This window comes from Pleurodeles waltl, chromosome 5 (assembly GCF_031143425.1).
Source record: "Pleurodeles waltl isolate 20211129_DDA chromosome 5, aPleWal1.hap1.20221129, whole genome shotgun sequence".
In the NCBI taxonomy this organism is placed as follows: Eukaryota; Metazoa; Chordata; class Amphibia; order Caudata; family Salamandridae; genus Pleurodeles; species Pleurodeles waltl.
Genome location: NC_090444.1, coordinates 151,000,129 through 151,025,871, shown reverse-complemented (window position 1 = coordinate 151,025,871; position 25,743 = coordinate 151,000,129). Strand labels below are relative to the sequence as shown.

At 46.1% G+C, this 25,743-nt stretch overlaps 1 protein-coding gene across 1 annotated transcript in view; it reads right to left on the bottom strand.

The window, feature by feature from the left end:
- ALK (ALK receptor tyrosine kinase) overlaps nucleotides 1–25,743 on the bottom strand; it is a 2,590,648-nt gene that overhangs the window by 208,008 nt on the left and 2,356,897 nt on the right. The window contains exon 14 of the mRNA XM_069233821.1: nucleotides 4,793–4,924. Within this exon, the coding sequence (XP_069089922.1) occupies nucleotides 4,793–4,924 (132 nt within the window). The remainder of the gene's footprint in view (nucleotides 1–4,792; nucleotides 4,925–25,743) is intronic.

Genomic DNA, 25,743 nt, shown 5'->3' with positions numbered 1-25,743 from the left:
CATCTTAGCATTCCCCAGATACCAATTAAGGTTTTGCCTAATTCTACACTTCTTGGTTCTAAAAATCATAACTTTACTCTTGTATGTGTTTACGTTTAGTAAGTGTTGTTCTGCATATTTCTCCAGCACACAAAGTTGCCTTCAGAGGTCAATTGAGGTAAGATCCAGCAACATCACATCGTCTGCATAAAATAGACAACCCACAGTCATTAAACCAACTTTAGGAGAATCACGCCTTACCAAACCAGCCATAAAGAGAAAAGTGGAGGGGTTTAAGAAGTCACCCCTGCTTTAAACCATTGTGAGTTTCCACTCTTATAAACATTGATTCCCACCAATTTGGACTTGAGTCCAGGTAGAAGAATGCACGGCAATTATTAACCTCAAGAGATGAATGGGAATCCCCAAGGGCTAGCAGTTTTCTAGACAGTGTCCCCCCGTCAACCCTATCGAGGACTGTGATGAAATCCATTAAAGCAGAGTATATAGACATACCCCTATTCAAATGATACTATTCTATTAAAGTTTAAAGAGCTGTAATATTATCAAGAGTACCACAGTTCTTACGGAAACCCGGCAGCTCCGCCAGTATTAGGTTATTCCCAAACGCCCATTTCTGTAGATGAACTAATATACTTTTGGCAAATAATTTGCCTATTGCGTCAAGAAGGGCAATTTGTCTATAACTTGCAGGAGAGGCCTTTGATCCTTTTTATATATAGGTACAATGATACTTCCCTTCCAAGGATGGAATATCACCAGATAGATAGCAGTACTGAAACAATAGGCATAAAAAGTACCCCAAAGGGCAGCCTTCTGTTTAATAAGTACTATCAAGAGTTTATCCAGTCCCATAGCACCTGGGGTTTTTGCACCTCTGATAAATCCTTTAGTCTCCTTACAAGATGGCAGATCATATAATTCCATAGAAATTACTTCAGATCTAATAGCAATTGGTCACCATTACTTAGGTTACAGGCATTTAATTGAAAAATACACTGTTTCCACTCATCATCGGAATTCGGAATGACCTGAGCTGTAACTCTTGAATCGCAATATTGGACAAATAATGCTCAATATTTGCAAGGGTTAAAAGAGGTGGTGGCATTCCTCGGATTAATCCAATTCCTAGCCTTCCCTATTTTCCGTTCTGCCACCTTCAGTCTAGTTCTTTTATGCTTAAGACTAAGATTAATTTCCCTCTGCCTCGTGATCAAAGGAGATTTAAATTGCTTCCTGACAAGGGAGTTTATTTCATGACTTATAGCCCATGAGGTCTTAATGAGTAATTTAGGGCTTGCACCTCTATCTTTGCTCCTGAAAGTTGGAAACAAGGTCAGCTGCTTTCAAAGGCATAACTGGATATAAATACCAGACCTCAGACACTAACTCTTCAGCACACTTCTGGACCTGTGGATCTTCTGCCAGGAGAAAGGAAAGCTGTGCTGCAGAAGGACTGTCACTCTGATGGAATGTTGTCCTGCTGGACTACTGACTTGCTGGACTGCTGCCTTGTTGTGCTGACCTGCTGCCCACCTGCCAGACTGGGAAGGAATGGACCTGCATTTCTTCAACCCAGAATGACTCCAAGGGCTAGTTGGCTGTCCTCCTGAGCTGAAGCCTCCGGGACACAACAGGCTTCCAAAAGCCTTGTGCCTGCACCTGGATTCCGCCATCTGGGAGTCTACCGTGCCTAGTGGTGCTACTCCAGTCCTGGACCCTTGGAAGTGGACTTCATGTGCTCTGCCAGCCTATGTGGATCCAGTGGAACCAATGCATTTTCTCTGCTGTGCGCACAACCCTGAGCAGAACCGATGCATTGCTGCGTGGATCAGAACTGTCACAAGGATCCAGTTCACACCACAGCCCATTGCTGCATCGGAACAGCCGCTGGGTGACGCATCCTCAGCGCAGACCCTCACATCCCTCTTTAGAACCAATGCATTGCCTTGGCTGGAAGATACATCCTTGATGCTGGAGTTCACATCACAGACCCTTGTTGATGGGATCCTTGATGATGCCATAGGCCATCGCATTGCAGCCGTGGCGCATCTTGGAACTGATGCATCAATTTGGCTGTAAGACACATCCTCGATGCGGATCCTTGCAATGCTCCACAAACCAGAATTTAAGGTGCTCTGTTCAGTGGGCCTAACTGGCTCCCTGCAGCTAGCTTGCGCTCCATGACGGTCAACTGAATCTGTGACTTTTTGTCCCGGTCCGATGCAACAAGATATCCACAGTTGGCTCTTCACTCCTCTTTGTGCCATTTTGGCCTTCTTTTATTTATTATAAATCACCCTATGTTTCTAAACCTGTAGTGAGATTCTTTTGTGGTGTATTTTCACTATATGACTGTTTGAAGTGTTGCACAAATATGAGGGTTGAGCACAGGTTCATTTAGGATTTGCTTGTCACTTCAGCCTGAGAGACTTGTAGTTGCTGCTCGAGCAGGGTTTCATTCCCCTCAATCAGTAACCCAATTTCTTACAGGAACACATTGCTTTTAATGGATTTTTTTTTCACAATCTATTCAACACAGCTTATTGAATGATTTCAGTAGCCATGATACTCATGATTACATGTTACTATGTGCTATATGTTTGCTAATCTGTACAGCTAGCTCACTGAGACCTGCCTTGCTTCAGGTCACACTCTATAAACCTCCACACATACGTAAATCTCTTCCGATTCTCTGAGGGCATGGTTTATTTTAGACTGGTTTATCATGGTACATCATGGTATATCTTAAGGAGTACCCTGTTATATCTTACATCACTTTGGGAGGCGTATACCATGGATACTCCTGGACCCTCATCATCAAAGAGGACACCCAAAGACTCATGAACTCCATCCACTCGGGAGCACACTCGGATCCGTGCCCTCATCATATCTTAACCTGGCCAGTGCCACCATAGCACCTGATCTCTGCCGAACTACCAACCAATCCTTTGAGACCGCCACCTTCCCATCAGACTGGAATCACGCCGAGATCAACCCGCTGCTCAAGAAACCCACTGCTGCCGTAAGGGAGCTAAAAAAATACAGACCCATCTCTCTGCTCCCTTTCCCAGCCAAAGTAATGGAAAAGGCCGTAAACCAGCAACTCACCGAATTCCTCGAGACACATCAAATCCTAGATCCATACCAATCTGGATTCAGAAGCAACCACAGCACCAAAACAGCAATCCTAGCAGCCACCAACAACATACGCACCATACTAGACCACGGAGGCACGGCCGCACTCATCCCCCTCGACCTTTCCGCTGCGTTTGACTCCGTCTCCCACTCCACCCTCTATGCCAGATTACACCACGCCGGCATTCAAGATAATGCACTGTACTTAATTAGGTCCTTCCTCACTGGAAGAACACAGAGTGTCAGACTACCGCCGTTCACGTTAGACCCAAAGACAGAGCTGCGGAGCGCCCCACAGATCTTCACTCAGCCCCATGCTTTTCAACATCTAGGTTGCCCCGCTAGGTAAGATCATCAAACAACATGGGCTAAACATAGTCTCCTACGCTGACGATATCTAACTGATCCTCTCCCTGTCCGATGACCCTGCAAAGGCCAAGAGAAATTTCCACAACGGGAAGACAGCAGTCGCCACCTTGATGGAAGCCAGCTGCCTCAAACTCAACTCAGACAAGATGCAGATCCTCGTAATCAGGTCTACTCCTTCCGCCTCAAACGACTCCTGGTGGCCCACCGTTTCCACGAACCATGCACGCAATCTGGGCATCATCCTGGACTCCTCTCTATCCGTGACCCCCCCAAGTCAACGCCTTCTCATTGTCATGCTTTCACACCCTCTGACTCCTTCCAATGATTTTTCAAGTGGATCCCCTCCCACATGAGGAAGAGAGTCACCCACGCACTCAGCACTATCAAAATGGTCTACGGCAAAGCACTCCATGCCGGCATCACCAAGAAACTACAATCAAGACTGCAAAGAATCCAGGATGCAGCAGCCAGACTCATTTTGGACATCCACTGACACAGCCACATTTCCTCCCACCTCAGAGACCTACTGGCTCCCAGTCAACAAGCGTATCACATTGAAACTCCTGATCCACACCTACAAGGCACTACACAACATAGGACCGGCATACCTCAACCACCGCCTCGCCTTCTACGTACCCAACAGACATTTCTGTTCTTTTCAGCTTGCACTCACAGCCGTTCCCAAGATCCAGAAGTAGCAGCAGTAGGAAGATCCTTCTCCCACCTCACAGCCCAGACATGGAACACGCTACCTCTCAAACTCAAGCAGACCACATCACTGAAGCAGTTCAGGAAGGACCTCAAGACCTGGCTCTTCCATTGAGCATCATTCCCACAAAGAGTGCCTTGAGAGCCTATGGGTGATTAGCCGCACTTTAGAAATCACCAATTCATTGATTGATGGACACTGTCACCAAGAAAGAGATCACAGAAAGTAGGACATGACCAAACACTTGTCACATAGGATTTACCTAACACTTCTTTGTGCATCTCTTCTTTTTAAAGAAGAAACAGCACCTCAAGAGCCTAACAAAGGCATAAAATCAAGTTATTATGTACTTTTCTATTGAATGTTAAGGTTTTCACACAAACAGTTTTTAGAGAGTTGAACTCCACGTAAGTTGAAATAATATGTTGCAGAGATAAGTGCAATACCATAGAGTAGACTGTGAGTGGAAGTGCTGGCAGTGAATCACTATTTGTTTTGTATATGCCTGATAGTTGACGGAAAACACACCACGGTCAATCTGCTGTCAACTGAGAATAGGTAGAGGATACTTGGTACCTTAAATATATAGGAGGCTCCACCGCCTCCTCCTCCTCCTCCTGCCCACTCATTCACTGTCCGGTTCACGCGGATTTCCTCTTCAATCTCGTTTTTCTCTCCAATGCACACCATCTGCAATGTCGGGTTAGCCTGAAGATAAAGAGGATTTTTATTAGTACATCACAGAGTACACTTAGGGCCTGATTCTAACTTTGGAGGACGGTGTTAAACCGTCCCAAAAGTGGCGGATATACCACCTACCGTATTACGAGTTCCATAGGATATAATGGACTCGTAATACGGTCGGTGGTATATCCGCCACTTTTGGGACGGTTTAACACCGTCCTCCAAAGTTAGAATCAGGCCCTTAGTCACATCTCCTTCTCAAGCTCTTTTGAAAGATAACATTTACTTGCACACATCTCTCAGCTAACATACCTTCCTGAAATTTGATTTCTTGTGTTTCACAGTTAAGAAATGTCACCATGGGCACAGGATTTTACAAATGGTAACACAAATAAGTGTATTTAAATTAATGTGTATTTTTGCAAACACTCCCTATAGGGATTAGTAGTTAAATGTAAAGTAGAGACTTCATGAGCGTTCTCCCTTTTAGGCAGCATATTTTTTTTAACTTTTTGTTGCTTGTAATCCTTTAATGGCTATTGAATATAACTGTGAACGAAAATCACAGATTTGCCTGCATCACGCCTATTGGCTTCCCCATTGTTTGTTAATGTGATGGGATTGTTGATTTCCCTGTTCACTTTTCTCCTCAGATTCACAGAACATCAGAATCTATTTGCAAGAATCAAACAAGCACAAACATGCATAACAATCTATAGAAGAACTCAAGAAAGTCATATGATAGTGCCACATTGGATTAAAAAAGTCAAACAAGCCAGCCCGACAAAAGTTCTACAACTTGGTCTGCAGTTAGTGAAGGCTTAAAATACACTATACTGAAGACTTATTTTTAAATGGGATCTGTTGTTACAAAAGATGACTTGATTAATCAGAAGATGAAGTGCAACGGCTCAAAGGAACAAGTAGATTAGAAGGAGGTGAACCTAAGGGCATATCATTGCCAAGGCATGGCGTGCAGCTGCTGATTGCAAATCAGTTATGTAGAGCCTCGCACAGATGTCAGCACAATGTGACCAGCATTAGAAGCGACCTGCACAAAAACTCAGTCGATTCTGCCAAAGTTCCGGCAACATTAAACTTTATTAAAAATCAGTCTAGAATTTCACATAAGAGCTCTGTGCTTGAATCATCACAGACCAGATGACATTTCACTCACAACATTAAACATAAAATCCATGATAAAAGGGATTCTTCGTCGTGGTTCTATTATAAGGGGACAATCCCGCCCAAAAATAATGTTCTTTAGCCTCCTACTTGTTGTTTATATATGTTTGAAATGTGCCCTGGCAGCACAATTTGTTTTAACCGTTGCCACCCACAACAATTTTCATTGAGAATAAATTATCATATTGCTCACAGTGGCACTATAATGCTTCGTTTACAGTGCTTAACTATATGTAAAAACTGTGGGCCACATGTACGAAATACAGGTTTTGAGACTCGCAAATTGCAAGTCAGAACGACTCGCAATTTGTGACTCGCAAAACCTTATGTACAACAGTGTCAATGACACTGTTTGCAATTCGCAAGGGGGTCGCAAATGACCTACCTCATGAATGTTCATGAGGTAGGTCCCAATTTGCGAACCCATTGGGAATGTCCGCCCTCACACGGATGGTGGCCTGGTGGAGACAGCAGACCACCATGTCTGTGACTGCTTTTAAATAAAGCAGTATTTATTTTTTGAAATGCAGCCCGATCCCCTTAAAGGAAAACGAGATGCATTTCAAAAACAAAAAATGAAAAGTTTCTCTGAAAAAATGTTTTCGCTGCCATTCACTACGGGACCCCCTTCCCATTTGTGAATGTGTTAGCACCAGTTTGAAACTGGTGCTAACTGCGATTGTTTTGCGACCGCATTCGCGGTCACAAAACAATCATACATGGGACTGCGACTCGCAATTAGGAAGGGAACACCCCTTCCTAATTCCCTTCCTAATGGCGACTTGCAAACCATTTTTGCGATTCGGTAAATAGATTACCGAATCGCAAAAATGGGTCTGTACATCCCGAATTGCATTTTGCACGTCGCAAACAGCCCAGATTCGCCGTTTGCGACGTGCAAAATGCTTCATACATGTGGCCCTGTATTTCTAATAAACTCAGCACTTACAATATTATTAAACCAGATTATGCTCTTTGTATGTAACAGCCAGAGTATGTATCAGTGTTCCTTCCCGGATAACCCAGAGGACACAAAAGGTCTTTGCACCTCTGGAGAAGCAAAATTATCCTCCAGCTATCCATCTTCCATTAGCTGAAAAGATCAATGAGAAAGTGGATACCAACCAACTGCACCATAAGATGAATGGTGATACCCTCCTTCAAAAATAATAGTATAGACTCTGATCACGGCACTGTATGGAGACAGAAAGCATTTAAGTGATCAATGACACCCAACAGATCTATAATAAACTTGTCACCTGCTTCTTCGTCTTGTTTGCACTCTGCAGCCTGTGGCACTGTTACCTGTCAAGCCCTACTTGATACCATCACATCTTGCACAACATCATAGTGCCATGGTGAAATCATAAATGGCCAATTCAACCTAGCTGGGCCAGCTGAAGTCTGAAGATACAAGCCAGTCAGTGTCTTCTGGGACATCCCCCAAACTCTCACCAGTGATTATAACCTATACATGAAGCTTTAGAAGAACTGATGGGTGGCAAGGGCATGAGAATCTACTAGCACACGAATAACATATTTATACCTGAAAGGCTCACCTGGCAACAGCACCAGTTTCATAAAGGACATTTGACAACTCAGATGTCCATAGTTACCTCAGACTGAACAGGAATGAGAATGAATATGAACTTCAACCAGTGTTGGACTTTTTTGCTTATGCAGGGTCATCCCCAATCTTTTTGCCTCCTGCCTCCTATTTTTTCTGACCTGTTGCTGTTGGCTTTTGAACTCTGAGCACTTTACCACTGCTAACCAGCGCTAAAGTGCATATCCTCTCTGTGTAAATTGTATGTGATTGGTTTATCCATGATTGGCATATTTGATTTACTAGTAAGTCCCTAGTAAAGTGCACTAGAGGTGCCAGGGCCTGTAAATCAAATGCTACTAGTGAGCCTGCGGCACTGGTTGTGCCACCCACATGAGTAGCTCTGTAATCATGATTCAGACCTGCCACTGCAGTGTCTGTGTGTGCAGTCAGTTTTAACTGTAAATTCGACTTTGCAAGTGTACCCACTTGCCAGGCCCAAACCTCCCCTTTTCTTACATGTAAGGCACCCCTAAGGTAGGCCCTAGGTAGCCCCAAGGGCAGGGTGCAGTGTATGGTTAAGGTAGGACATATAGGCGGTCATTCCTACCTTGGCGGGCGGCGGCCGCCGCCCGCCTGGCGGGAACTGCCAGAAGACCGTACCGCGGTCAAAAGACCGCGGCGGTCATTCTGTCTTTCCCGCTGGGCTGGCGGGCGACCGCCAAAGGCCGCCCGCCCAGCGGGAAAGCACCAGCAACGAGGAAGCCGGCTCCGAATGGAGCCGGCGGAGTTGCTGGTGTGCGACGGGTGCAGTTGCACCCGTCGCGATTTTCAGTGTCTGCCAAGCAGACACTGAAAATCAATGTGGGGCCCTGTTAGGGGGCCCCACGACACTCGTTACCGCCAGCCAGGTTCTGGCGGTGAAAACCGCCAGAACCAGGCTGGCGGGAAGGGGGTCGGAATCCCCATGGCGGCGCTGCTTGCAGCGCCGCCGTGGAGGATTCACAGGGGCAGCGGGAAGCCGGCGGGAAACCGCCGGCTTCCCTTTTCTGACCGCGGCTTTACCGCCGCGGTCAGAATAGCCCCAGAAGCACCGCCAGCCTGTTGGCGGTGCTTCCTCCGTCCCCTACCCTTGCGGTCTCGGACCGCCAGGGTAGGAATGACCCCCATAGTAATGTGTTTTATATGTCCTGACAGTGAAATATTGCTAAATTCGTTTTTCCCTGTTGCAAGGCCTGTCCCTCTCATAGGTTAATATGGGGGATACCTTTAAATCTGATTAAAGTGTAGATTCCCGTTGGGAGTGGATGGACATGTGGAGTTTGGGGTCTCTGAGCTCACAATTTAAAAATACATCTTTTAGTAAAGTTGATTTTAAGATTGTGTGTTTCAAAACGCCACTTTTAGAAAGTGAGCATTTTCTTGCTTATACCATTTCTGTGACTCTGCCTGTTTGTGGATTCCCTGTCTGGGTCAGTTTGACAGTTGGGCTGGTTGCAGCTCACACTAGACAGTGACACAAAGGGGGCTGGGGTGTAGTCTGCATTACCTGATGAGCCATCTGTGCTAGGAGGGAGGGGAGGAGTGGTCACTTACACCTGAAAGGGCTGTGCCTGTCCTCACACAATGCCGTCTCCGACCCCATGGTGAGTGTCTGGGGCCTGGCCTGGGAAAGGCAGGATTTCACATTCAAAAGACACTTTACTTTGAAGTAGGCCTACTTCAAAGGCAAAATTGGCTATAAGAAGGGCACCCAAAACCACAGACTTTAGAACATTTCTGGAAACAAGAGGAACCTCTACCTGGAGAAGAGCTGAGGAGAAGTGCTGCCCTGCCTGTGACTGTGCTTTGTGGAGCTATCCTGCTGTTGCTGCTTCTGCCAGAGTAAGAGGGCAAAGACTGGACTTTGTGTGCCTTCCATCTTGTGAATAAATCTCCAAGGGCTTGTTTTAGAGCTTGCCTACTTTGTTTGAAGTCTCAGGGACAGCAAAGACTTCTCTCTGCCAGCACCTGGAGTCTCTGGAGAGACTCCTGCTCTGACAAGTGGTGCCCTATCGAGACCCTGGGCCCTTGAAAGGAAAGCTGGTGGAAATCCAAGGAAATCGACTTCGGTTGACTTCGGATCGACGCCGCTGCTGAATCCGGTGATGCCGTTTGCACCCGACTCCGTGATCTTTGCTGGAACGCGACGATCTTCCCAGGCCCGACGCCGCTGCAGCCCCGCTGAAGTCTGCGACTCCGTGGAAGTCGCCGCACCACGTCGTGACAAACACCACGATCCCCGACTTAGCGCATCGACTTGTTTTCACTCTTCACCAAAGGTACTGTACTTGGGGGTCTACACGACTCCATGTCCGGCGCCACTGGTGTCGGCTTGTTGGGAACGACTCCGTCACGATGCTGTGTTAACACCTCATCGAAGCATTTTGTGTTTCTAAGCGCTATTTTTGAGTTTAATCTTCATAACTTGACTTTGTCGCGTAGGCTCTCATTATTCTAATGAGACTACTGGATTTTGATCAACAAGATAGTCCACGATGTGGGGGACTAAGTCTAGCCCACAGTAGATGACGCTTGTCACTCCAAATCCGGGTTTTGCTCCGGCTAACTAGCAGTGCCTCATCTCTCCCAAATGGTAGAGACAATTGGGCAGCCGAGCGCATGACATCTTAATACTTCTCAGGGAAGTCGTGGTCACTCAGGTCACAACCGGTTCTCTCATACACAGTGCGGTCTCATATATAAATGGCAAAAGGCAGTATAAGTTTTAATGATTGGTTTAATAAAACGACTGCATTTTAGATAGCAAAGCGTGAGCTGCGATAACCAGAACTACACAACACAGTAATATTAAAATAGTGACGATGAGAGTGAAGCACAAGAATAAAGCTATCATAGTGCCGCTAGGTTATTCTCTCTCTAAGTTATATTTTCGAGCACAGCATCTTAAGCTCTAAGACTGCCTTTCAGGTTCTCCCGGGAGGACATTGACCCTCATACCTGAGCAAAGGCCTGTAATCTGCACCAGAATCTGCAACAGGGCATTAAGCATACAGTTGTGGGTCCCTGGCTTGAATCTGCCTCTTGACGTGTACTAGGACTAGAAAGTGTTTTTATAACTGACACGCAGATGTTCTAAGAAAATGTCCCTACGTAAGGATGTGTATTTTCTACGAACGCTGGAGACTAAACTTCTACCACCTTTCCCGGCAATGTACCAGACTGTAGCCTTGACTGAAGCACAGGGCGATCAAGAATGCATTATTTGAGAACACAGTGCTGAACTAAGCTAAACAGTGTGATAGAAGAAATTAAAACAAAACCGTCAAAACTGGTTATTGTAAAGTAACAGTGCGAAGCTGAATAAAATACATCTAGGGCAAAGTGCACAGCGGCCTAGTATGTTAAACTAACGTGCATGAAGCTATATTTAAAATGGCTACACTACACCCTCCCCTTGTCAGTAGAAAGTGGTTTAAGCCAAAGCTAAAATGCCCTGAGCTAAAATATATTTAAAACCCTACTTAATTTTGACAAGTCACGAGGACACACAAGCATACTACTCGGCAATTTAAAAGATGAGCATGCGGCCAAGAGGCGAATTCAAGGGAAAATGTTAATTTAGGACAGTTCCAAATAAAGCATCAGTCATGGAAAGCAGGAGGTCCTCCACTTCGGCAGATGACAAAACTGGTAAAGCTGCGCCAAAAACCACTAAGGAGCAGGTGTGTTCCATAGCCCCAGTGTCAACCCGGGCGGCATCCCGTGCAGTGCCTATTAACGAGTTATTGGTAACTTCTTCCAGGAAGGGTAGCCCATAATCAGCTTTTCTGAGCAAACGCAGCCACAGCACGCATGTCTGGTAATGAACCCTCAACGAAAACATCAACAGATCAGCATCAACCACTGAGGGGCGTTGCTGTGAAAGAAAAAACAGTGCATGTTCAAAAGAGCACCAACGGCACCGAAACACAGGCTGCACACAATCCAAAACCCGTCTGAATGACAGAGACCAGTCACACCCCAAATGTTCCAGGAGTGTTGCTCCAAACTGCTGCATCATGCATTCACGACACAGCTGCGCTGATGGGAGCACCTTAATTTGTCCTTGTTGCGGCGGGACAGCCATTGTGGAAAAACAACAGCAACAGCAAAATGCCGGTTAATAAAGCCAAAGTTATTGGAAATCCCCCAAAAATGCTTCAGAAAATTGAGTGAATAGCCGAAGGTATCAAACCGAATATAGAGGAAAAGGTGTGAACAAAACCAATACCAACAGCTTTGAAAAAATGTGCTAATTCATCCGTGCTGGACGCATTAAATATTCGTCCCGCGAGTTCACCAAAGTGTCTCGGAAAGTTCGTATTTAACAGGGACTGTATTTCTGCCGACGACCTTGCCACTTGAAGTGCGTAGGTCTTGCGTGCAGATGTAAGGGCCACCTGCTTCTGAAACAATAAAGCCTTCAGTCTACTTAACTTGTCAAAATTCACCTTGGAAGTAGCAATGTGAGGCCAGATATCAGCTACCTCCCTAATTTTAGTGGGGGTAAAAATAACGTTCCCGCATCATGTAATGACCTTAGAGACCGAAACAACGTAAACTATTCCAGCCCGCATGCCACAACAGTCCTCACTATTGAGAAGGACGTAGCTGCCGTTTGAAAGCACCTGGAACGTGCGTTTAATCAAGGGGACTGGAACTCCCTTCAGATAGCAAGCCAAGTTCGCAACCGAGTCATTATACGGCCCATGCAAGGACAGCTGCTTACAAATCATCGAATGACTGACTGAAGTCTCGCATTCACTACTGCTAAGAAAGACCTCTTTCATGCCATTGAGGCATTTGTATGAGAAGGAAAGCTCCCACACCTCATGGATGTAACTATCTCCCAACTTTTCTGCCTACCAGAACATGTTTCAAACAAGAAGTGAATTGTAATGTAGAAATAGGCAGATTAATAACCCAGTATATCAACCACTCTGCTGAAGGAATCTTGGCCAAGGTAAAAGGCAGTCTTTCTATCTTTTCAATGTTAAGCATGACATAAGTCGCCTCCTTTTTAGCCATTAGTTGTTGTTGTCGCGTCAAATTAAAGGAAACAAATATTTCCCTGGCACTGATGTGCTGCCACAGAACGCGACCCGCCTTCAATGTCTGAAGTGTCCAACCCAACAGCATAATGGACCTGGTCTGACTCGGTCCATGATATAAAGAAGACATATCAGATCGTATAATGTCAATAGCAGAAGAAACAATGTTGCTAATTGTATATATCCCGTCAGACAAGGTGTGAATCCCATTATCCACAACAGCTAATGCCTTTTTCAAATTTACCTGATGTATCTGCCTTAACCGGGCTGCAGCCTCTTGTTGTGAAAGTTTCCATATTTCATTGTATATCTCATACAAGAAACGCTTCCTACGTGGTATCTTTGGGCCTGACAAGAAATCTTGTAAGTCAGTGTTGTTAGACAGGAGACTGAGGTGTGTCTTAACCGCGTCTAGTGAGGATGATTTTAGCCACTGTTGGCCCAATTTTCCTACACTATATGTTGTAACTATGTCAGCATGTTCTGGAGATATATAGCGAGGGTCTGACCTACCCGTTCAGAAACCCCCTGAGGAGGTGACAAAACGTTGATGACACCCGTTTGTATCTATCGGCCACAATATCCACCCGCCAGGACGTGTCAGTGAAGCATTAAACGTACCATTCTGGACCCACTCATTGAGTTCATTTATAGTTGTATTCGTGTTCTTTTGCCAGTTATTAAATTTTGCAGGGGCAGGTATACTTGGCATGTTTAATTCTGTAATTGTTGCTAAGCCTGAACAACTAGTTTGTTGTACTGTTTCATTTAAAAAGATCATTTGAACAGGGATGAGACATGCTCTAAACAATGTTTCACTACCCTTGGTCTGCCAATTTTTTGTTCCCCAAACACTTTTCAAATCAACATATTTTGACCAATATTCATAACCTTCAATTGATAACCGGGAAACAAAGGAGTCCGAATATATAAATTTTGTGTTGGTCAATAACATATGTATATCCTTAACAGGAGTTACCTTAAAATAATATGACTCAGCATTTTTTTGATGATGCCCAGAAAAATACGCAAACATTTCAGTATAAGTTTTTGAACTCCCTTGCGGGGGAGTTGGGCAATGTTCCCATTGTGTGTAATTAAATATCGTTTTTGGACTGCTCGCTCTATGTATGAAGTGGTGCCCATAATAATTATAGCAAAACATGTCACCATAATTTTCTTTAAACTGGTAAACATCTTTGTTTTAATAGACAGTATAATATTGCAATTTTGTCACCATAGAATCAACTGTTTTCACATCCCAATCATCAGATACAATGCCTGGTATAACTACATCGTTCATGGATAATTTTAACACATACGGTATTTGAATAATTTCAGTAGGACCATATATATCCAACATTACTTTGTCCCACACAATCCCATCAGGAATTGGCACTGCAGAAATGTTCACAAAAGACAAGTCTTTTTTGATGAAAAATGTGGTTTCAAAACCTCCTCCACCTGTTCAACCGCTGATCTCTCGGGAAGAAAATGACCATGTATTAACAAGAAAAATGTAATGACAAAACCAATCCAAAGTAGAAAGGCTAGGACAGTCAAGGAAAGCCATACATAGTTCCATGGAAAAACGAAATATGTTTCTTTAAGCCAATGTATTAGCTTATGTGCACCTGACAGGTCAGCTGTCAAAGAGGCAAACGAGTCCGATAGACCGTTGTTGTAGTCTGCAAAATAACCAGAGGCTGTTCGTGAAAATCGCTGAGCCGTGGCCAACAGTGGAGTTGGTGTTTCCTGAGGTGGTACACTGTAGACAGCACCATCCGTCTGGCTTGTAGTCATAGTGACTTGATCAAATGTTTCTAAATTGCTTGTTGTTAGTGGAACTAATGCAAGATCATCATTCACCCTCCCCAAGCTTGGCGAGGTATCAGCGTTGGTCTAAACAACTTGAAGCTGAACTTCTTCTCCAGTAGTGAGAGGGATTCGGGAACTACTGGACGTTCCTCTTGGTCGGCTGTGTAGAATCGGCCACATGTTGTAGTTTGACATTATCAATGGAAACAAAGCAATTTTCTTTGGCACCTGGCAACGGTGGTAGAATAACAGTTCTGGTACCGTGTATCCCCAGCACTGGGACTGGTGCTCGATAAGAAGGGCCAAATTCTTTTTTCACTGTGACCTTTTCACGCAGAAGATCCCCAGCCCTGGGAATCCAGCCGGTAGTTGTTACTGGCACATCCTTAATTCCTGTGGAGGCAGCACTTTTAGAAGAGTTATCTTCACAGAACTGCTGTAATTCCTGTAAAGCAGTGACACGATCATTTATGTCAAAAGGTGTTTCCGCTGCCTCCACGCACCATCAAGATCCGGAACAAACATTTGTGTTCCGAACAGGCACTCATATGAAGTACGACCCCCCAGGGACCTTCTAGGCAGGTTATTTAGTGCTCTCTGAACTCCATACAGGTGGGTTAGCCAACTACGACCCGTGCCTAAGACTCTGGCCATTAAGGATTGCTTTAAATTGCGGTTTAATCGCTCCACAACACTATGTCCCTCGGGATGAAATGGAGAGGAGTACTGGAGTTGGACCCTCAACGAAGCCATGGTGTCCCTGAATGCCCTTGAGGCAAAAGCAGGGCCCTGGTCCGAATGGAATGCCGCAACTGCATATGTACCGACAAAGACTTGCAAATCTTTAATAACAGTCCGAGCGTCAGCCGAGCGTTGTGGCCACACCCACACAAATCTGGAGCAGGAATCAACAGCGACTAATATATATTTGTATGCACTATCAGGTGTTAATGGACCGCAATGGTCCAAGTACACACATTGTAATGGTCTATTTGAAATTAAGAGGGGTGTCTGCGGCGGGCGCCTGGCCGTGGAAACTTTAATTTGTTGATAGATGTCACAACGTAGGACATACTGCTTAGTCTCTTTATAGAGACCGGGCCACCAATAACGGACCTGTAAGAGTGAAATTGTAGCTGCCACACCAGCATGTGCAGATGCCACCCCTTATGCGCTGCTTTTATCAATTGAGGTCTTACATCTTTATTGGGGATGTCGCGTACGCCTACGCCTGGAATTTTAACCTCAGCGTTCAGCATACTACCCATCAAGTAAGGTTATTTATTAGGAAATTCTTTAGGATATGGCGTGCCATCAACCGTAGCTTTTATGGCAGCCATTATATCTGTGTCTGGTTTTGAACTCGAACGAGTCACTGCAGCTACAGTGGCGACTGCCACTGCTGACTTTGCGGCTTCATCAGCCAAAGTATTTCCAGCAACGTGTATTCCAACGCGCTGGTGTCCAAGTGTATGCACAACATCGACTTTGGGTAGCGTCTCTTTTAGGTCTGCTACCTTCTCCCACAGGAGTCTGTGTTTTATGGTGTCGCCTTTTGAATTTCTGAACCCATTCAAACGCCAGTAATGCAGGTATTCATTAAAAGACTGGACGCAATAATATGAATCACAAACAATCAGTGTGAACTGTGTCGGAGCCGTATGTTCTAGTGCCATCAGTAGAGCTTTTAGCTCAGCCAATTGTGCTGTACAATCCCCTAAGGTCTGTGTATAGGTATGTTGGGGGCAGAATTTCTCCCCCTCCATATATCCGCTCACGACCGCGCATGCAGTAGAATATTGATGTTTAGTTCCAATCGCTGGTTGCGCAGAGCCATCGGTGTACATGACTACGTGATATTGATCAATAGGCAAGGTGTCAGCGGGAACTGGATATTCTACTTCTTATTGTAGAAATTCCTGAGTTTGTAACTTTGTGTCAAAAATGTAGTTTACATCAGTTGCTGTTAGAGACGTAGCCCATTGTATCCATCTTGGGCAAGAGGTCTTTCTTTAATACCCGCCATCTGCACAGCAGTGAGAATTTTCTCTGTGGGTGCAAAGCGTTGTTCAGCAGCTGAATACAAATGTGATTTGTATGCAATTGGGACTGTCTCACCTTCATTAAATGTGACATAAGTAAAACCGATGGCCCCAGCTATTACTTTGATGACCAAATGTGTCTTATTGTCCCGTGTGTGTAAATGTTTTGCTGCTAGCATATCTGCCTGTAACTCCCGAAGAGTACATGTATGTTCAACTGTCCAGAATTTGCTTGAAAAATCAGGACGTATTAACTCATATAAAGGTTTTATGCGTGTGGCATAATCAGGAATGTATGTTCTGCCAAAATTTAGAAAGCTCAACAATGATTGAAGTTTTTTAATCATATTTGGAGGTTGCAATTGTGCAAATTTTTCAAAAAATTGTGGCGCTAGGCTCTTCCCTTCACTCGACAACTCATATCCCAAGAAAAGGACACTGAGGAATGCAATTTTTGACTTTTTGAAGGTAAATTTGTAGCCGAGTTCGGCAAACCCTACAACAATGCGGGCTACCCGTCTTAAATGTTGTAGTAGCTCGTCATCCGTGAGATATATATCGTCCACATATGACAATGCTTCAGGGTCTATCTCGTGTAAAATAGCAGTCACTCGAGCTGCAAACAGTCCTGGACTGTTCTTATAACCCTGGGGCAAACAACAGATTTTTTTCTGGGAGCCTAATGCGCTAAAGCTTGTTAAGTCCCTGCTTTCAGGTGCTATATTTTGGCAGAAGAACCCATTCGAGATATCTAAAGTTGTTTTATATTTTTTCTGTACAATGTTGCTCATTAGTGCAGTGCTATGTGAGTTTTGTATAGCATATGTACGCGTATGTCCGTTTAAATGCCTGTAGTCTAAGACTATTCTATATGAATGATCCGGCTTAGCTACAGGGAATAAGGGGTTATTCATCGGTGAGACACAGGGTTCAGTCACACCCTAGTATTCTAATTGCGTAAGTATCTCTCTCACCGGTTCCCTTGCTTCATGTTTTATGGGATACTGCGGTTGTGGCTGAGGTTCACTTTTAATGGGAATGACATGGTATGAAGAGTCCCTATCCCACCCTACGTGATTTCTATATAACGCAGGTGCTTGTGCTAGAGCCCATTCTATAGGATAGGACTCAGCGAGTTCCTCGGGATCAAGGGACGAGAAGGAAGGTTTAATGACCTCTTCTCCATATGGGCAGGTGCAGACAAAATCAGACGGCCAATCTTGTTCAGCCAACAAAATGTCATATATTTTAACTACACGGTCCCAAAAGATTGCGTGTATAGTGCGTTCAATGTCTCCTTCCAGTTGTAGAGTTACTTTATACACCCTATCGGGTTCGAAAAAATGCATGTCTGCTGTTTCTACTTGTATAAAGTCATCCGTTGCTTTCACCTCCAGATGCTCTAGAAGGTTCCGGCGAACTATTGTGACCTTTACGGCGCTGTCTAGCAATGCTAGAGCCCAGTTCTTGTTCTTCAAGAGAACCCTCTTCCTGAGTGGCATGTCTAACTGAGACAGCTGCCACTTTTTTCTTTTTAAATTGTTGTTTTTGTTGTACGGGTTTCTCTTCCTTAACAGAAACCTCCGAAGAGTGTTGTGATTCCTGTCTCGCTTTCACGTACTCTGTTCTCCGCTCTGATCGCCCACCTCTCCCATTTCTCTTTTCCGATGAGTCCTGAAAGGAATGAGATTGCCGTGTATCAGTAAATTGATATCTATCAGGCGTTTTTATATTCTCTCTATTCCTGAGATTATATCTATTCTGTGGGGTCTCCACTCGTGGATATTCTCCCCTTTCTTTTTTAGGTGTTTGTTGTTTTTTCTCCCAGCATTTCTTATTACCCTCAGGTTGTTGTTTAGTATTGTCTTTATAACTTTTACCCTGAAATTTCGGTTTTTGTGTTCTAGCCCCTAGGCTATCTCGACCAATACTTGAATATGTTTCAGCTATTATTTTAGGCAGCTTGCGCTCCTGATCTTGTTGCGGAACGTCACGGAGCCGCATGCGCACTGCGAGTGCAACTGCTTCCCCTTTAAGGCTACTTAAGATGATTGAAGAAACTGTGGCAAAATTGCCCATCAGTTGCATCCCTAAATCTAGGGCCGGAGCAGCCCCGTATTCATCTTGAATTTGTTTAAGCACTTCCGGTAGGTTAGCTAGTGTCAGTGTACCGTGTGCCGTTGTATAGAGCGCGGCAAATACCGTGCCCCATGTGTTACAGTGTTCAACTGTAGGGACCATCCCAAAGGGCAAGCACATAGTTAATATTCCATGTTTATCCTGAGGTCCCGTATGAGGAAATACTGCCTCCAGCGTATTAATTTTTTGTGCTAGCCAAAACGGAGTGTCCTCTAGTTTGGCTGGGACTTTACCCATAATAGAATGTACAGTCACCGGATTTATACCTGGTGTTACTGCATGTGGTTGTGCTGGAGCAGCACGCGCTGGGTTTGTATTTAAAGTTTGCATCACAAATTATACTAATCGTCTGTATATTGCTGTTAACTCAATGTATAAGCGTCGAACCTCAGCTACTGCCATATTCGCAACTATAGGATGTGGTGTATATGTGGCCAATAAAGGCCGGGTAGGACCGTCATTACTTAGTGGACCTAACCTTACTGGTAATATTGCATGGGGTAGGGCGCCATCAAGCCAATTATTATGTTCTTGATAAGATAGAGGTATCTCTAAATATGCGTACGCCCTGTATTGTCCAGGGGCGTTCACAACTGTATATGTATGAAATGTATTTTGTATTCCCATCAACTGCTTGAAATGTGACCCAAGAGTAAAAAGGTTCTGTTCTATAGGCTGCGTGGGCATCCACCACAAACGTGACTGGACTTCACTGGGCCGTAAGGCCATGTGCTAGTAAATGTGCTGTGAGAGGTTGTCTCATGTTAAGAGCTATTTGTACAACCTGGGGATTTGCCATCATAGAAGCACTAAGAGTTCAGAGAAGGCACACCAAGATGTTTTTTTTTTCCTTTTAAGGTTCAAGCTTGAACAACCACCAGCTGAAAATAAGATTACCTATACAGCGGTTGTGGAAATCCTCAGTACCACCGACGTCTCCGTATACGGAACTGAGGGGTCATTATATAAAAATGAGACCGAGATATGCCGGTGGACCCGAAAATTAGAGCCTGACCAAATGTTGGCGGCGCCATGTCCGTAGGCTCTCATTATCCTAATGAGACTACTGGATTTTGAGCAACAACATCGTCCATGATGTGGGGGACTAAGTCTAGCCCACGGTAGATGACGCTTGTCACTTCAAATTCGGGTTTTGCTCTGGCTACCTAGCAGTGCCTCATCTCTCCCAAATGGTAGAGACAATTGGGCAGCCGAGCGCATGACATCTTAATACTTCTCAGGGAAGTCGTGGTCACTCAGGTCACAACCGGTTCTCTCATACACAGTGCGGTCTCATATATAAATGACAAAAGGCAGTATAAGTTTTAAAGATTGGTTTAATAAAACAACTGCATTTTAGATAGCAAAGCGTGAGCTGCAATAACCAGAACTACACAACACAGTAATATTAAAAGAGTGACGATGAGAGTGAAGCACAAGAATAAAGCTATAATAGTGCAGCTAGGTTATTCTCTCTCTAAGTTATATTTTCGAGCACAGCATCTTAAGCTCTAAGCCTGCCTATCAGGTTCCCCCGGGAGGACATCGACCCTCATACCTGAGCAAAGGCCTGTAATCTGCATCAGCATCTGCAACTGGGCATTCAACATACAGTAGTGGGTCCCTGGCTGGAATCTCCCTCTTGACGTGTACTAGGACTAGAAAGTGTTTTTATAACTAACACGCAGATGTTCTAAGAAAATTTCCCTACGTAAGGATGTGTATTTTCTACACAGTGCTGAACTAAGCTAAACAGTGTGATAGAAGAAATTAAAACAAGACCGTAACAACTGGTTATTGTAAAATAACAGGGCGAAGCTGAATAAAATATAGCTAGGGCAAAGTGCACAGCGGCCTAGTATGTTAAACTAACGTGCATGAAGCTAAATTTAAAATGGCTACACTACAACTTGAGTATGTCGGATTTTTGTTGTTTTGGTCTTGTTTTGTTTAGATAAATATTTCCTATTTTTCTAAACTGGTGTTGTGTCATTTTGTAGTGTTTTCATTAAGTTACTGTGTGTGTTGGTACAAATACTTTACACCTAGCACTCTGAAGTTAAGCCTACTGCACTGCCATGCTACCAAGGGGGTAAGCAGTTGTTAGCTGAGGGTGATTCTCTTTTACCCTGAGTAGAGTGAGGGTCCTTGCTTGAACAGGGGGTAACCTGACTGTCAACCAAAGACCCAATTTCTAACATTGGTGATCAGCGGTTGGGATTTGGACTTGTATTTGTACTTGACAAACAGTTATTAAGTGTACACTATTGTTTTGCTCTCAGACCACTATGTGACCACATACTACTTGTTTGGTGATCTTTCATTTTTTCTCTTAAGGACTCCTTTTTGTTCTACTTCCATGATTTTGCTGATCCCTTGACTGATTCTTTTTACTTCATTGGGAACTTGTTTTCTGCCGTTGGAACTTTGCACTTGTTGCCATCATGTGTCAATCTGGAGATGCAACAGCTGGAGCTGTGTTTCAATTAGGGAAACTGAAGAGGAACTCAGTTGCTCAATTGAAACAGTTCTGTGAAGATCTTGCCTGTCCCATTAAGAGCTCCGCCAGGAAGGGGGAGCTGCAAGAGGCATTGAGGGCCTGGGTGACAGCCAAGGAAGCTGGGGGGCACACAGAAGATATGGATGGGAAAGTGCAGAGTCTACACAGTGGTGTAGTAGAGGTACCTGTTACACCTGGGGGGAGGGTCTCCAGGAGTGGTAGCAGTAGGTGTTCTAAGGGTCTGACTCCTAAAGATGTGCAGGACAGACAGGCAGAAAGGGCTCGCCGGTTGGAGGCAGAATAGTTGAGGATGCAAAGGGAGTACGACGAGTGGAAAAGGGACTTCGAGATAGAAACTATGAATTTGGCTAATGAGCTAAAAGTGGAAGAGCTGGCAGTCAGGAGGGCAGAGTCCAGCTGGAATGGTGGCAGCAACAATTTTATATCCAGTGCTGCTGAAGAAGTGCACATGCCCAGAGATGTGGTGCCCTACTTGAAGGAGGGAGTTAACACACGCCAGGAGGTTCAGGGGTATGAGGTTGCTCCACTGATGCACAGGGTCCCTGAGGTGGATTGGGGAACTGGCATGGGGAGTCATATTCCTACTGGTGGGAGGGACACTCTACTGACTCTAGGTGAGAGTGACAGGGAGAGGGGTTCCCCCCAGGTAGAAGTCCTGGTTATGGAGTGTGAAGACATCCCTGAAGAGTGTGGGTTGAGTGTCAGGGACAGTCAGGTACTGTCTCACCAGTCTCAGGAGGGTGATGTGGGATTCTTTTTCAAAGCAGAGTCAGTGGATGGTTGGGTGAAGGGTACATTGGTTAATTCATATGAGGGGCTGAGTGATGTAATTGCTGGAGAGCATATGTCTAGTCCTTATTTTCCAGAACTACGCCAACACCCGATGGAGTGTGAGTTCTCTGACCCCAGAGAACTTACACTAGCGGCAGACTTCTGCGTGAGTACCAGAGAGTCTGAAGAAGCATTTGGGAGTGCTCCTGAGAGGAGTGGTCTAGGTATTTCCCAACCAGGTGAGGTAGGGAAGGATTGTAGTGTCCCAGGTAGGTCCCAGTGTAGTGGGATGGGTGAGGGACCCCATGTCCAGACTCAGAGGAGAGGGAATGGGGATGGGCTGAGGCCTAAGGTACCCGAGATCTGGTCCCAGGTCCTGGAGGGTTCCATGAGGGAACACCAGGAGGGGAGCCTAGCCTGTACCGTAGGGCCATCTGTTGAGGGAGACCCCACAGTGTCAGGAGAACTTGGAGGGGCGGCTGTAGCCAGGGTCCCACCAGTTCTGGTGCCTGGCATTACCACTCCTAGTGAGGGGGTGCAGAAGTCCAGACAGAGGGTTGAGAGGGGGTTGCGTACCCCAGTGGAGAACCTGGAGGGTCAGGGGGTCAGCTCTGATAGTAGAGCCCCCCAGGAATGACCTTGGTGAGACCATTTCTGGGTTGGGGGGAATCCAGACTCTGTCAGATGGGCAGAGTTCAGGAGACCTGTGCCAGCCAGACTCTTGTGTGGCCTTAGGGGGTGGTGTGTCCCTTGAGGGAGGTAAGTGTGCCCCCCCTGGAAGTCCTGGTGTGCCAGGCAATGGTTCAACCGCAGGTTGATGACTCTGGGTTGAATGATCAGGTTCAGGGGGTAAACTCTGACCTGATGGGGGGTAAGTGTGCTCCCAAGGAAGTCCTGGTGCACCAGGAAGTGGTTCAACCGCAGGGTGGTGACTCTGGGTTGGATGACCAGGTTCAGAGGGTAAACTCTGACCTGGTGGGGGGTAGGTATGCCCCCCAGGAAATCCTGGGTTGCCAGGCAGTGGTCCAGTCTGTGGGTACAGACCCTGGACTGGAGGATCAGGTGCAGGGGGTAAACCCTGACCTGAAGGGGTGGGCGGTTTGCCCAATCACCCCCCCTGGTGTGATTTCAAGGGGTACACTCCCTAAGGGGGGGGGGGGGGGGTGCAGAACCCTGAGAGTAGGGGCAGGGGAGAGAGAGCCTCACCCCTGGCCCCAGTGCAATCTAAGGGTACAGACCCTGGATTGGAAGGCCAGGTTCAGAGGGTCCCCTCTGACCTGGAGGAAGGGGCTACTGCTAACAGTGCCCCTACCATGCTGTCTTCTGGGGGGCACTCCTTGTTGGGGGGTGCAGGACCCCAGCAGGGACGGCAGGGGTAGGGAAGCCTCACCCCTGGCCCTGGTCCAACCTGAAGGTACAGACCACAGGTTGGAGGACCAGTTGCAGGTTAACAGCCCTGCACTGGTGGAAGAATTGTGCAGGACTGCTTCTACAAGCACCCAGACAATTTTGGACTCTGGGGGTGCCGCTCCTGCAGGGAGGGTACAGAGCCCCAGAGGGGAGGACCAGGGTCAGGTTGTCATCCCTCTCCTGGTGGAAGAGAGAGTGGTCAAAGGGTGCCAGGCACCTGGGGCTACCGCCCTCCACTCTCCACAGTCACAGTGGTTGGAGAGGCCTGAGGTCGGGCTCTCATCCCTGACAATTGTCCGGGGCCACTGTGGCTTGCTGTCCTGCTGGACAGAGTTGCCCCTGGGGGGGGGGGGGGGGGCGAGAGTCACACCCCGGGGTGGAGTGGGCAACACCACTGTGTTGGCCCTGGTGGTACTATCTGCCCATTGGGATACATCTGTGAGCAAAGTAAAGTTAGGTGCTGCACAGATGGTATCGGTAGATGAGGAGAAGGGTTCCCCATGGGTTAGCTTAGTGGGCCCTGAGAGTATGGACCGAGGGATCCAACTGGAGTCAGGAAGGCGTAGAACTGGAACATGCCCCTGCTGTTGTGGGCCTGGGTCCTTGTTCTATCGCCCCAATCAGGGAAATACATCAAGGTATTGATTGTTCTCCCCTGGCTTTAGGCTGGTAGGGGGTTGTGTTGGACTTTTTTGCTTATGCAGGGTCATCCCCAATCTTTTTGCCTCCTGCCTCCTATTTTTTCTGACCTGTTGCTGTTGGCTTTTGAACTCTGAGCACTTTACCACTGCTAACCGGTGCTAAAGTGCATATGCTTTCTGTGTAAATTGTATGTGATTGGTTTATCCATGATTGGCATATTTGATTTACTAGTAGGTCCCTAGTAAAGTGCACTAGTGGTGCCAGGGCCTGTAAATCAAAGGCTACTAGTGGGCCTGCGGCACTGGTTGTGCCACCCACATGAGTAGCTCTGTAATCATGTCTCAGACCTGCCACTGCAGTGTCTGTGTGTGCAGTTTTAACTGTAAATTAGACTTTGCAAGTGTACCCACTTGCCTGGCCCAAACCTTCCCTTTTCTTACATGTAAGGCACCCCTAAGGTAGGCCCTAGGTAGCCCCAAGGGCAGGGTGCAGTGTATGGTTAAGGTAGGACGTATAGTAATGTGTTTTATAAGTCCTGACAGTGAAATATTGCTAAATTCGTTTTTCCCTGTTGCAAGGCCTGTCCCTCTCATAGGTTAACATGTGGGATACCTTTAAATCTGATTAAAGTGCAGATTCCCTTTGGGAGCGGATGGACATGTGGAGTTTGGGGTCTCTGAGCTCACAATTTAAAAATACATCTTTTAGTAAAGTTGATTTTAAGATTGTGTGTTTGAAAACGCCACTTTTAGAAAGTGATCATTTTCTTGCTTATACCATTTCTGTGACTCTGCCTGTTTGTGGATTCCCTGTCTGGGTCAGTTTGACAGTTAGGCTGGTTGCACCTCACACTAGACAGTGACACAAAGAGGGCTGGGGTGTAGTCTGCATTTCCTGATGAGCCATCTGTGCTAGGATGGACGGGAGGAGTGGTCACTTATACCTGAAAGGGCTGTGCCTGTCCTCACACAATGCCGTCTCCGACCCCATGGTGAGTGTCTGGGGACAGGCCTGGGAAAGACAGGATTTCACATTCAAAAGAGTCTTTACTTTGAAGTAGGCCTCCCAAAACCACAGACTTTAGAACACTTCTGGAAACAAGAGCAACCTCTACCTGGAGAAGAGCTGAAGAGCTGAGGAGAAGTGCTGCCCTGCCTGTGACTGTGCTTTGTGGAGCTATCCTGCAGTTGCTGCTTCTGCCAGAGTAAGAGGGCAAAGACTGGACTTTGTGTGCCTTCCATCTTGTGAAGAAATCTCCAAGGGCTTGATTTAGAGCTTGCCTCCTGTTGTTTGAAGTCTCAGGGACAGCAAAGACTTCTCTCTGCCAGCACCTGGAGTCTCTGGAGAGACTCCTGCTCTGACAAGTGGTACCCTATCCAGTCCCTGGGCCCTTGAAAGGAAAGCTGGTGGAAATCCAACGAAATCGACTTCGGACCGACGCCGCTGCTGAATCCGGTGATTCCGCCTGCACCCGACTCCGTGATCTTTGCTGGAATGCGACGATCTTCGCAGGCCCGCCGCCGCCCCGCTGAAGTCCCCAACTCCGTGGAAGTCGCCGCACCACGTTGTGACCGACGCCGCTCGAAGTGCGCAGATTTAACGTTTCGCACAGACTTCGCGCATTGACTTGTTTTGACTCTTCACCAAAGGTACTGTACTTGGGGGTCTACGCGACT